Source organism: Electrophorus electricus, chromosome 18 (genome assembly GCF_041902795.1).
Source record: "Electrophorus electricus isolate QZ-2024a chromosome 18, ASM4190279v1, whole genome shotgun sequence".
NCBI classification, from domain to species: domain Eukaryota; kingdom Metazoa; phylum Chordata; class Actinopteri; order Gymnotiformes; family Gymnotidae; genus Electrophorus; species Electrophorus electricus.
The window spans coordinates 4959935-4973444 of record NC_137514.1 but is presented as its reverse complement, the minus strand read 5'-3'; the positions used below and the strand labels follow the sequence as shown (position 1 = coordinate 4973444).

The 13510-nt window shown below is 40.2% G+C and overlaps 1 protein-coding gene across 3 annotated transcripts; it reads right to left on the bottom strand.

Annotated features, from left to right (window-relative positions):
* Nucleotides 1-561: 561 nt before the first annotated feature.
* Nucleotides 562-5415, bottom strand: LOC113590914 (B-cell receptor CD22-like). Of its 3 annotated transcripts, XM_035535029.2 has the most exons (10): nt 5370-5415; nt 4992-5058; nt 4224-4574; nt 3666-3902; nt 2621-2881; nt 2378-2459; nt 2122-2164; nt 1463-1546; nt 1169-1350; nt 562-1030 (listed from the first exon to the last, which is right to left on the bottom strand). In XM_035535029.2, the coding sequence occupies exons 2-10, from the start codon at nt 5047-5049 to the stop codon at nt 1012-1014; spliced, it is 1317 nt and encodes a 438-aa protein (XP_035390922.1). In that variant the 5' UTR covers nt 5050-5058; nt 5370-5415; the 3' UTR covers nt 562-1011. The 3 variants fall into 3 exon arrangements, with proteins under 3 accessions (XP_035390922.1, XP_081557369.1, XP_081557370.1); XM_081701243.1 differs by lacking the exon at nt 5370-5415 and having other exon boundaries at nt 1211-1350; nt 4992-5335; XM_081701244.1 differs by lacking the exon at nt 5370-5415 and having other exon boundaries at nt 1253-1350; nt 4992-5333.
* Nucleotides 5416-13510: the final 8095 nt, after the last annotated feature.

Genomic DNA, 13510 nt, shown 5'->3' with positions numbered 1-13510 from the left:
GGGAGTCTAAGAATAGATTACATTGGATAATTGCTGTTATATGCTTACCAAGGAAATTAAAAGTTTTGACTTTGTCTTTTTTAATTTGCAGGAAATAAAGAAAACATGAAGAATTCAGAAAAACTGCAATAGTAGCCAGGTTGGAAGAGAAAATGGTTGTTTTAAAAAATCTTGGTTCCAATATGCATGTTATTACAGCATATAGTATGCTGCAAAATATATAGAATTGATTTTCTTCAGGTCTAATATAATAAAGTTTGTATTATATTGGTGATGTATTTTACAAAGATATGTTTTTTATGACGAGATGAATAAGGGAGATGAGCATCTTTGGATACCACTGCAGAGTTCACTGTTATGCCTTTGTAATATGGTAAATATGTAATAATTGCTCATTCACAACTTACGGGCGGGTAGCTTGAACACCGTACATCACTACTTTCCTGCATTGCTGTAGAGTGCACAAGCTTCCTGTTGTTCTGTTTTGAAATTCACATTAAATTCAGAATCTGTGCAATATTTAACATGCAAAAAGCACACAGACTGCATCATTTGTAGAAGTTTGCTATCTGTTTATTATTGACTTGTATGATGTTACTTAACCTCCTTCCCAAATACATGAAAAATAAGCATGCAATGATATACTAAATTAGGTGTCAAGGGTTAGTACTTAAAGTTTACACAAGAAAAAAAAGAAGTGGAATTCATTTTGCAGCATAGCACAGATGGATAATTCTTAGCTAACTCAAATAGACTAATGTGTTTCACAGATGGATATTTATTAGTTAACTCAAATTGACTATAGATTGTGTTTCTGACAGCCTTCATAGGTTCTAAATACAGAGTTACCCATTCCTAGAAAGGAACTGTTTATAGAATAAATCATGAATGGGTACATTATGTTTAGCAGACATGAAGCTTGCATGCTTATTACAATTATACAATTTGAGAAATGTTCTAACAATAAACATTCTCTCTCAAATTCTCTCCTCCAAATGGTATCCATAGACCTCAGCTTTGCTGTCTTAGTCTGAAAGAGGAAAACACACACATACACACGTTGGAGCTGAGTATGTAGTTTTAAAATGGAAAGTTTTTGAACAGTATTGTTAATTCAGTGTTTAATAAAAAGCTATCATTCATTGCTAGACTGTTATACACAGGACACCTGGAATAAAGATCCAGAGCTGTATATGTGTCATCAGGACACCTGGAATAACGATCCAGAGCTGTGTATGTGTCATCAGGACACCTGGAATAATGATCCAGAGCTGTGTACGTGTCATCAGGATGACTGGGATGAAGATCCAGAGCTGTGTACGTGTCATCAGGACGACTGGGATGAATGGCCTGTGATTAGGAAAAAAAGAATGAAGGAAATGAAAGAAAAATTATTAATTATTTGTAGGAATTCTTTACAGATCTGAATGCCTGTGTATTGTAATGGTCAAGAGACGCTCACTGTAAGTGTGTGGTACACGTTAGAGGATCTGGCTGAGGGATCCAGAGCTGTGTATGTTTCATCCATATTATCAGAATAAACATTCTGCAGAGATTAGTTGTAGAAAATGCAATATGTTTGAATTTTTAAAAAACCAAATAACCTTAATCTAAGCATTTCAAAGGTAACGGAGAAGCTATCGTGAAACAAGACGCCAGATATTGTGATAGCTTCATTGGTAGACAAAATTAGTCAACTAACACATTCCTAGATATAGCTGAATAAATATATGCATGGAACTAAACTCTATATTTGTTTTTATTAGCTTGTAGGAGTTACTGACATCATGAATCATCAGCTGTTTTTTCATGAATCATCAGCTGGTTTTTTTTGTACTGTGTTTTTTTTAAAATGTTTTATTTATTTTGTAAAATTTTTTTTAATTTTGAAGTGCAAATAAGATATGACGTGCAATATGTCGCTCAAATATAAGCTCTGAAGCTCCTTTAATGCAAGGAGGTGAAGAGCTTCAGATGAAGTTAACTCGGACACTTCACCTTTGATTCTGTAACACCTTATGCAACACCTCATACAACTCTGCCGTCTAGTGCGTGGACTTTGACATTTCACCGTACATTTCCAAGTCAAATGTCCCATCCCTGAGTTCTGTAACAGCTCACCAGAGAGGCATTTGCAGATGACTTCATGTTCTGCTTGTTTCTTCTGTCCCCAGAGAAAAGTTAATTATTATCATTCTCACTGAACGTTAATAAGGAGAGATGACTATAACATTATTAAGTTGATAACATCATTTTGTAAAAATGTCTCAAATGCATGAAAATGAATTTGTGGTAGACATTTGAAAGGTTTTGCTGACTTACTGAAGGTATATAAAATAGGGCAACTCTTCGAGTGCAGTAAACACACATGTATTACCTCTTCCAGAAAGCGATGAATAGAAGAGCGGCAACCCCACAGAGACTAATTCCAGCAGCTACATATGAAATCATGGAGAAGCCTGCTGAGACACAAATGGAGAAATCTAAGCTATTTAAAAACAAGTTAAAGTACTCAAATAACAGTATATAGAGTGCATATACTTAAATAAAACACCTTGAAAACTTAAAATCTTCACACATTGTATACATGAATGTATTGCAGTGTGGTCACATAGCTTACGTTTTGGATTGAGTGGCAGTGCAGCTGATCTGCGCACCCCGTGTTCATTTTGAGCCACACAGTAGTACATTTCACTTCTACTGGTATTGAGGTTAAAGCTGTAACTCTGTCCAGATGCTACAGGTGAGGTTCCTCCTTCTTTAAACCAGGTGTAGTTCTGCACAGGTGGGTTGGCATCACTGCTGCAGGTCAGAGTCACTGAACTGCCCTCCAATATTTCACCAGAGGGATTGATGGACACTGACACTTTCTTTGGAGGATCTATAAATATTGCCATTAGTTTAGTGTTTCAGTCAAACAGAAAACATAAATAAATTTAAATGACAAAAAAATTATAGGGCAGTTTCTGTCATTCCAATTCAGGCATAAATGTGCCTTAGCAATGAAAAACCATCCATATCCATACACTGTTATTCTGCATTCTACAAAATAAAAACAATAATATTATTGTAAGTTTTATTTTTAAATGCCCACATGATTGAAGTAAGGTAAATCTAAATAAAGCACATTTAGCATGTAAATGTAACGTTAATGCAAAGGTTGTTCAAAATCAAAAAATAACTGTTTACACAAAAAGGGAAATGGCTGATTTATGTTTTTTTGTTGCAAGGGCTCAAATATTGAGTAAGAGAGTATGTGTGGGTGTAACGTGTCGTGGCCCGAGTGCCGCTGGGTGAGGGGCAGGACGCACAGACTCCCACGTCTGGGACGTACATTTATTCAGACACAAAGACAACAGCACTCACACGTGTTACAAACAAAGGAGACGAACATGAAACGACTAACATTAAACGAACACGATAAATACATCTAACATCTAACAATGACGAGTATGACATTTAATATTATTAACAACAACACACCACATTGAAACGTTACAAACGAGGGTCCTCCTACTGCACGTAGCTGGCCAAACCACATGCCTCGCGGGAGGCGAGTGTTCCCTGACAGTGAGTACATTTTAATCTAAATTATTTTATTTTCTGGTCACATACTGTATATAATTGGACTATTGAGACTAGACTGGAATGAATTCTGTACTTACACCTGACATCAAGAATAACAGCGGAAGATGAATGGCTTTGTCCCAGTACAGCACAGCTGTAACTGGCTGCATGCTCACTGCTGACTGTCTTCAGGTTCAGGGCCTTGGTGTTGGAGGATAAACTGACCCCATTTTTGTACCAGATGTACGATGGACCAGTCAGATTGCATGTGGTTTTACACGTGAGAGTGACGTCATCTCCCTCCACCACTTCCTCAGGAGTCTCCACCTGGAGGTCTGAGAACAGATGAAAATAAGATCATATAATATATAACTGGGAATATTTTTGCTTCATTATGAACAAAAACAGATTTTCATAAATGTAAAGATTTTATTATGCTTAAATTGCACACTCCCCCTTCCCCCGAGAAATCTAAACGGAAAATAATAATCCCAGATCAAATTTTTTCTGTGTTTAGGTGAAATCCCCCTTTTTACCACTTTAATTCTGAAATGCGTGTCTAAGCGATGTTCTTCTACCCACTTTCAGCTCTGCTGAAACAATCCTGTGATCTAGTGAGTGAAGATCCGAGCATTCTTATTAACGACGTTGCTCACCTGTGACAAAAAGTTGAACTCCATTTTTATCTTGAAACTTCCCATCTGCTTTGTATGTTATGAACCTGAAGTAGTATTTGCATTGGTCCTCTTCTGTCACATCTCTCAGGCTGAGGGTGCAGTTCTGCTGTTTATCTCCGAGGTACTGAACCCTGTCTTGGTACCTGAGGTCTAGAGACAGGTCAGGAGGCTCTGAAGTAGATGTCACCTGTCTTATGCTCCAAAAAGATTTTTTAATTGCAAATCCAAGTGGGTACGTGTAAGTACAGCCTATGATCACTGTAGATCCCTTTAGGGCACAAATAGATTTTGGGGTGTATTTCACACCCCACCCATCCTGGGCAACAACACCTGCAAAACAAAATGCAGTAATGTATCAGTTATTGTTATATAAATGATTGTTAAATGAGCCTCTGGAAATAAAAATGTTGCTTTCATCTTTAAAGAATATGTATGCCCTGCATTACACACTTTCATTATTTCTAATTCTACCTGTATATGTTGACCCATGTATGATACTTTCTCCTATACCCAATGCCCAATACAGTCTCCATGCTCATCTTTTTCAACAATGTCTAAGCCTGCCCACTTTAAATGTTTGGATAGATGCTAAATATATGCCAAATAGGTGCTAAAATATGATCGCATTAGGAACAAAATATGCTCCATATATAGTACACACATAACATACACATAGTACACACATAGTACATACATAGCACCTTTTACTGCATAATTGCCCTAATTGATGAAATAGCTCTTACTCACCAGTTAATAAGATGTGCAAGACCACAGAAGTGGAAGGAGTAATTTGTAGAGACACCATTGCAGACAACTGCAGTATTAAAAGGGAGTAACATGCTGTGTGCTTGTACTCATGTTCATGTTTTTTTTTCTAAAATAAACATGTATATCCCCTCTATTGACCATAGCCTACAAATCATACTTGTTTGTGTATGACAAAAGAGAAAAAATCAATTACTTTTAGATCTCAGTGTTTATATGTGCAAAAGTTTACTACCACCTTACAGTTTCAATATAATATGTTTTGCTAATATCGTGCTCATATCTCAACCAATATCCATACTATTATAAAAGGAAAAGGAAAAATAAGCAGTAGGGTTAGAAAAAAATAGCATTACTCACCTCAGCGTTACAAGTGTTACTGTCGCCTTGTGAACAGGAAGAGAGATTTCTTTGAGGCGTCAAACGGATGACCATGTGCATGACTGCACATTTTATATCGTAAAATCATACATATTGCTCCTCCTAGTTATTGCATCAGTCCACCTTTCAGTTTAACTGACTGTTTACTGGACATATATGACAAAAATAGAGATAAAACTCTTCAATCTAGTATTCATTTACAGCATTTAGCTGACACTTTTATCCAAAGCAACTTACAATTATGACTGAGTACAACTTGAGCAATGGAAGATTAAGGGCCTTACTCAGGGGCCCAACAGTGGTAACTTGGCAGTGGTGGGGCTTGAACCAGCAACCTTCTGATTAGACCGCAAGTACCTTAACCACTGAGCTAATCCTGAAAAGAGCAGTCATGCTGTGGACAGATAGCTTATTGAATGGTGTTTGGATCTTTGTTGGGATCTTTCATGACAAGTTCTGTCTTGTTAGCCAGTCAGTTAGATGGGAGCTGGTTCATTTGTTTTGATGGTGAGACGTGCAGAACTTCTTTAGCCAGTAGGCATGGATCATGTCATCGCTAGGAGCTTCCCAGTTATTCAGGTTTCTGACCCACTCTTGGACATCTGCTGTTGTATTGCTTCAGGCTTCTGACAGGTTTCTGTTGTAATGCTGACTGGCTCCTGCTCTTGGAGATTGTGATGCAATGCTTTGAAATTTCTCAACTACTGAGCACCGGTGTAATGTGATGATTCATTCTCCTATATGCTCTTACAGAACTGCTGTTCTTTCAGCTCTGGGTGGAACCACAGCCAGTGTTCCGTTGCTCTGTAACTGAGAGTACACTTTAGATGGTGAATAGGCTGCTGTGTTTTGTGTATATCTTTGCAGTCTGGATGCCAGTACTGTTAAACTCTGTTTAGCAGACTCTCGAGCTTCACTTATGAACTGTCCATTGTATTCTCTTCCATAGCCAGGCACCATCTTTGATCTTTTTGCACCTTTTGAGTTCTGTCTGTTTGCTGACTTCTTTATCTTTATTTGTATTGATCTTAGTTTCCTCTGTCTGTCAACCAAGGGGTCAGCAGGAGTGGCCTGTGTCTTGTATGTTGTAGTCTAAGGTCTCTAGCACGACTACTACATCAGAATATACCAGTTTGTTGGTTTCAGTTATACTGGTTGTTGGTATTTGGCACATTGCTGCATTCACATGCTGCTTTTTATAGCATAGTTTCTGATGGTAGCTAAGCTTACTCATGATCATTGTACACATGTCCACAGCTGGACCACAAAACATGTCTACATTAAGTTCTGGTACTGTCTGGGCTGACACTCATCTTTTATCTCATCCTCCCCATGTGACAGGAGGCTGCAATTCATGATGTTTGAGGTCTGGGCAACGAATTGGTTGTAATATCTGGCATGACTCTCTCTGTTCATGCCCTCAGGTTTCAGAGGTCAACTGTAGCAATAGGAACCTTCCCTAAGTAGTGTTCTTGGTGTTAGAATAGATTTTCTTTTCTGCTTGACATATGTATGGAACCCCAGTCTTAACCACTTAACCTCTTATTTGTCCATATTCCTCATTGAGGGGGATCAATGAAACCCAGGGAGTAGGGAATTCACTAACTCATTATAAGCAATTATTATTATTATTATTATTATTATTATTATTATTATTATTATTATTATTATTATTATTATTATTATCATTATTAAGGGACTAATAAAGTATAACGATACTCATATAACCATAAGTCTATGTATTGTTATATGAAGACAAGTCAAGATATTGTGACCAAGGGTTAGAAAACGTATGTTTTTATTTACTTACAAGTGCACTCGAGTGAGGATCAGGGACATCTATTCTGCTCCCCTCTCATTTTAACCTCTTGAATGCTCTCCTCCTCTCGTCTGGTCCTATACTCTACTCTCCTCCTCTCTTCCGGTCCTATACTCTACTCTCCTCCTCTCCTCCGGTCCTATACTCTACTCTCCTCCTCCCCTCCGGTCCTATACTCTACTCCCCTCCTCCCCTCCGGTCCTATACTCTACTCTCCTCCTCTCCTCTGGTCCTATACTCTACTCTCCTCCTCTCGTCCGGTCCTATACTCTACTTTCCTCCTCTCCTCCGGTCCTATACTCTACTCTCCTCCTCCCCTCCGGTCCTATACTCTACTCTCTTCCTCTCGTCTGGTCCTATACTCTACTCTCCTCCTCCCCTCCGGTCCTATACTCTAATCTCCTCCTCCCCTCCGGTCCTATACTCTACTCTCCTCCTCTCCTCCGGTCCTATACTCTACTCTCCTCCTCTCCTCCGGTCCTATACTCTACTCTCCTCCTCTCGTCCGGTCCTATACTCTACTCTCCTCCTCCCCTCCGGTCCTATACTCTACTCTCCTCCTCTCGTCCGGTCCTATACTCTACTTTCCTCCTCTCCTCGGGTCCTATACTCTACTCTCCTCTTCCCCTCCGGTCCTATACGCTACTCTCCTCCTCTCGTCTGGTCCTATACTCTCCTCTCCTCCTCCCCTCCGGTCCTATACTCTCCTCTCCTCCTCTCGTCTGGTCCTATACTCTACTCTCTTCCTCTCGTCCGGTCCTATACTCTACTCTCCTCCTCCCGTCCGGTCCTATACTCTACTCTCCTCCTCTCCTCCGGTCCTATACTCTACTCTCCTCCTCCCCTCCGGTCCTATACGCTACTCTCCTTTCCAGTCATAGCTATATCTCTCCCCTACTCTCCAGTCATCTCTTCTCTCCTTTTTCCTCTTCCTTTCTCCTCTCCTCTCTGGGTCTCTCCTCTTCTTTCTTCTCCAGTCATCTGTTCTCTGTTCTCTGTGTCTTTCTTCCTCTCCTCTGGTAATTCTTCACTTCTCCTCTCCAGTCATCTATTCTGCTCTCATTTCTTTTAGTTATGTATTTGTTTTATTAACTACCCCCCCCCCCCCCAACACACTGGGGGACGTTTTTATTAGTCTTAATGTTTTTATTATTTAAAATTGGGGCTTTTCAACATGGTTCATCTTTATTTGGTTGCATAATAATTCTGCACACTAATAGTTGCCCAATAGTAATGCACACATAGATATTTCCTAAGAAAGCCAAAACCTCATTTTGCCACACGTGGTACGGCCCGCCGCGTGCAGGGGCACTCAGGTGTGTACTGTTTGTAACCACGCCCTCCGGGATTGCACACACCTGCACAGGGTTTAGTGTTGAATGTCTGTCTGTCTATTTAAAACCTTGTCAGTGTGTGCATCCTCGTTGGCCATTGTCGCTACGTGTGTGTTAATTTCGATCTTTGTAGCCATAACGTTAGTTTGTGTAGTCCCGTGTTAAAGTGTATGTGTTCTTCGTTTAATGTTAAGTGTAGAGTCATGTTTACTGTAAGTGTTATGTGCGAGTTCCACCTGTGTCGTATGTGTTTAATGTTAATAAACGTCTTGCACAGTCGAGGAAGTCTGTGCGTCCTGCTCTGCGTCCTGCGGCACTCAAGCCAGCAATGTTACATTTATTATGTATTTTTACACAATTAATCCAAATGTTTTCAGAATTTTTCTTTCAAACATATTTTTTGTTGTTGCTTTGTTCCATTATATTTACATCTATTTGTATCTACATGTACATCTACATTTAGCTGACATGACTTACCAAATTGGTATTAGCTACTTAGACAGAATAAATATTTTGCAACTGATTATACTCATGTATAGTGGGCCTATGGAAAATTGGTTCTAAGCAAAGTGAGAGTGCCTCTATGTCTACAGTCTACTTCTGAAGAGGACTGTTCCTGAGGCCAAATAATGGCAAAATTCATACACGTACAAGACTGTACATGTTTTACATCTAATAACAGCCTTATGTATGAATAAATTATTTATTATTGTAAAATTCACTTAAAAACCATGCCTGAGAGAAACATCTTTAAAACAGATTTGAATTCAGTGTAAAATCTATGAGTACCACATATTTTAGTTTGTATGTTTGTGTGTGTGTGTGTGTGTGTGTGTGTGTGTGTGTGTGTGTGTGTGTGTGTGTGTGTATATACAGTAGTTACCATGTTATTAAATGAATGAAGTAACTCTAGCTACATAAGTAATCTTACCAATGTTGACATTGGTAAGACAATTTCTTACTTAAGAAATTATTAAAATGACTACTTTTACTTCTACTTGAGTAATTATTATTTTAAAGTAACAGTACTTTTATCTGAGTGCAAGTTTTGACTGATCTACCCACCTCAGCAGGTGAACTACATCAGTAATTACACTTTGTCCTCATTCAGTGCTACACAGGATTCTACAGCAGTGATATAATTCTACAGACCCTCTGTACCATGCATTCTGTACCACACTGAACAACATTCACAGATCTGCCCAGGGCCAGTGGCATCAGATTTGGCTATTGGACACCCTACTGAAAGGAGAAGATGAGCTACCAAATAGACTTGAGCATCAGTATCATCTGTGCAGTTCCAATATTCCTCTACATTTTTGAGAAATATAGATCTAATATGGACCATCATTTCCCCCTAAAAATACTTATTTTAAGCTCTCCAGTGATGACCATTTGAGAGACCCCAAAGACGTGGGCAGTATTACACCACAGTTCCATTTTGTTGGGTCGTTAGTCAATACTTAGAAAACTCTCCAAAGACTTGATTCAACAGTAGTTAGTCTGAGACTGAAGAAAACATTCTGAAACGTTCTGTTTCAACCACAGGTCTGACTTACCCATTAACAGCACCTTCCTGACTAATCTACACCCTTTACAGGTCACTTCCTGTAACTGCAACTTATAAATATGACCCTACCAATTGTCACCCATAATGTGTCACTAAAAACGCAAGTTTATCTGTCCACAACATGTAGGCAAATCCTGCTTCCCACTGACCCAAAAAAAACCTTTTTGTCTATAATGTAAAGCCAAAGTAATTTCCTCCTGTTTTAAAATGTCTCTGTAAAATCACAGGAGTACAGGAAAAGTACAGGAAAACACCACACAGCAATGACAATTCTCCCCACAACCTTGTCACAACACTGAAGGGAAGGGAATAGGAACTGAAGGGAATATTGGTTGCATAAATACACAAAGAACAGGAAATATAATTTAAAAACAATAAAATGGCTGCAACATCCATGTCTTCTGGTGACATGAAGAAATGTACTACACAGTGGTGATTGACTATTGTTCAGAAAAACTCCCTTCTCATTTACATAAAATGGAGAAAAGTTCAACATTTCAAAGTATCTTTGCTTGTAACACGCTCACTCCAATAATTCCTCATACACAACCACCACCTGCCTCCTAAGAAATCAATGCAAGGTGGAGCGAAAATCGACTGGTCAGTCGCTGATAGGTGCTGGCACCAAAAGCTTACTGGGTGAGCAACCACGCTCTAATGATGACGATAAAACTAGAGGGAAAAAACTAAACACCACGCAGAGCATGGGAAAAGGGAGAACCAAGGACGCCATGGGAAGAATGGCAGTTCCAGTGGCCTGCGGAAAACTAAAACTTTCTAAACAAAACCAGAAAACAGGGTGGAGCTGTAATGGCTAAGGGGAACCTTGGGAGAGAGACAGACTGGAGGAGGAAAACTGGAGAGGTGAGGGGACGTGTAAAAACACGAACACCCTCGCAGCGCAGAAGTGAGGTGCAGCACAAAGGCTCACAGTCCTCAATACCCAAAGGCTAGGAGCTTGGCTCAGAACTTTGGCAAAGACCCAGCACTGAGAGACTGGGTCACTGGACTCATATAGGTGTAGCCCAGTTGTTGGGCATTAAGCCTGATTAGTGATGTGCCTGAGTCGAGGCCTCCCCCTGGTGGCTGGCGGAGGCCTCGGCCCTTACAGTTAAAACACACAGACAAACAAAGACTTATACACACAATGAAGTAATTAAATGCTGATGCTACTGTCTTTGGTTGTAATGACCAATTTAACATGCCATGAACAACTATAACATACTTCAAAAACCTCTGCTTTTCCCAACAAGGTTCACTGTAAGCTCATACACGTCAGCAGGAAGAAGGATAAACGCTGGCCTCATTTTTACTTACAGAATAATAGAAGGTCAGAGAACTAGCAACAAACTTCTGTCTTTACAGCAGCCAGTGTGCAGCGATAATGTCCAGATCACCCTTACCTTTCACCCAGCGTGGAAGCGTCTTTGGTATTGTAGTATTTTCAGCTGTAATTCCTGGTTATATTCTCAAACCCCATGAGACATAAACGTCAAAAACGTCTGGACTGGCCCCCTGTGCCACATGGAGACAATGACCCTTTTTTGTTGTTGGTTCACTCCCTTCCTAAATTAAAAGGGTTGTTTTGCTCTCCGCTGGCTGATCTGCCCCACCACAGAACATTGTAGTAGGCCCACAGGTGAGAGCAGATGATGTTAATCTGCTTGCCCATGACTGCTGATGACAGAGGAAAACAAAATCCAAACAGCTCAACAATGTTCTGCTTAAAACCAACTGCATGGGTAAAAGTCCAGTGAGGGCCAGGCCCAGTGATCCGAGTTCACCACAGATGGGTCCAACTACACTGCCTCATCTAGGTCCAACTACACTGCCTTAACTGTGTGCAGATTGGATATAAAAGGCTCTGAATGTATTGTGCCTTTTGTGCATCTATGAATCTACAGTTCCTTAATGGGATTAGATGGTCTAGATGATTTGTGTCTGTGTGTGTGTTACATTCTGGTTTGCTGCCGTCTGCAGAGTGTACAGAGTCAGACCTGGATATGGTTAAAGATGCAGGAGCCAATATAGTGTGTCTTGGATACATGTCTCATAGAGAGGGAAAGTCACTATAGACATCAGCTAGAATGATATTTGTCCAAAAACACATTAACCAAAAGCACACTGTGACTGTGGGATTGAGAGGGTGTGTTCCTTGACCAGTAACTGCACTTAGTTTCCCTTTTATTCCTCTTTCCCTTGTTCCCAGTTGGACTTTGAGCGGTGACTGAAAAGAGGTGATGTAAAGAGTTCAAGTTCAAGTTTGGTTTATTTGTCACATACATAGTCATACACAGTATAACTCGCAGTGAAATGGTGGAGAGTGCTCCGTCCAAACTGAGGAAAAGAAAACGGGTGCATAGAGAAAAATATATATATGCAAGATAAATATATATATTCTATGTATGTACAAAATATATTAACAATGTATGTACAATATATGTATATTATGATTATATACACAATGTACAATGTATATGGTTGGGTATATATGTACACAATCTACAGAATGTACAGATCCATTTTGTATAATAACATATCTACAGTTGTTGTGTAACAAGGTAATTGAGTATAAATCTATATATACAGATGTACAGATATACAGTTATGTTACATGGTGGTGGTGGTGGTCCCCACAGTTTATCAGTTTCCCTGATTCAGGGCCCGAATGGCCTGTGGGAAGAAGCTCCTCTTCAGCCTCTCTGTCTTGGTCTTCAGGGAGCGAAAGCGCCTCCCTGACCTCAACAGAGAGAAGAGTATTGTTGGGATGGGTGGGGTCCTTCACAATTTTCCTGGCCTTGGTCTGGCACCGCTTGTAGTAGATGGTCTGCAGGTCAGGAAGTTCCGTGTGAGTGATGCACTCTACTGAACGCATTACCCTTTGGAGTGCTTGTGTGTCCTGCTTGGTGCTATTCCCAAACCAGACTGTGATGTTCCCCGTGAGGATGCTCTCGATAGTGCAGGTGTAGAAGTTCTGCAGTACTTTGGAGGGCAGTCTGAAGTCTCTTAGGCATCTGAGGTAGTAAAGACGCTGACGAGCCTTCTTTGCCAAGGAGTTGGTATGGCGGGACCAGGACAGGTCCTGCGAGATGTGAACACCAAGGTACCTGAAACTATCTACTCTCTCCACCGTGGTTCCACTGATCCTCACAGGTTGGTAGTGCCGCTCCTGCTTCTTGCTGCAATCCACGATCAGCTCCTTGTCAGAGGGGACATTTCAGGATCCGATCCTTCTCCTGAGGGCTAAGTTGCTGAAGCCTGGCCGTGTGCAGGCCTGAACTACTGCTATTAATAAAGATTGGTTCATTTCCAATATTCAGCTATGTTAACCAGTTTCAGCAGCGAATTCGTCTGTGATGTTAACCACTGAGCAGTGAGGGAGCAGCTCATTCCCACC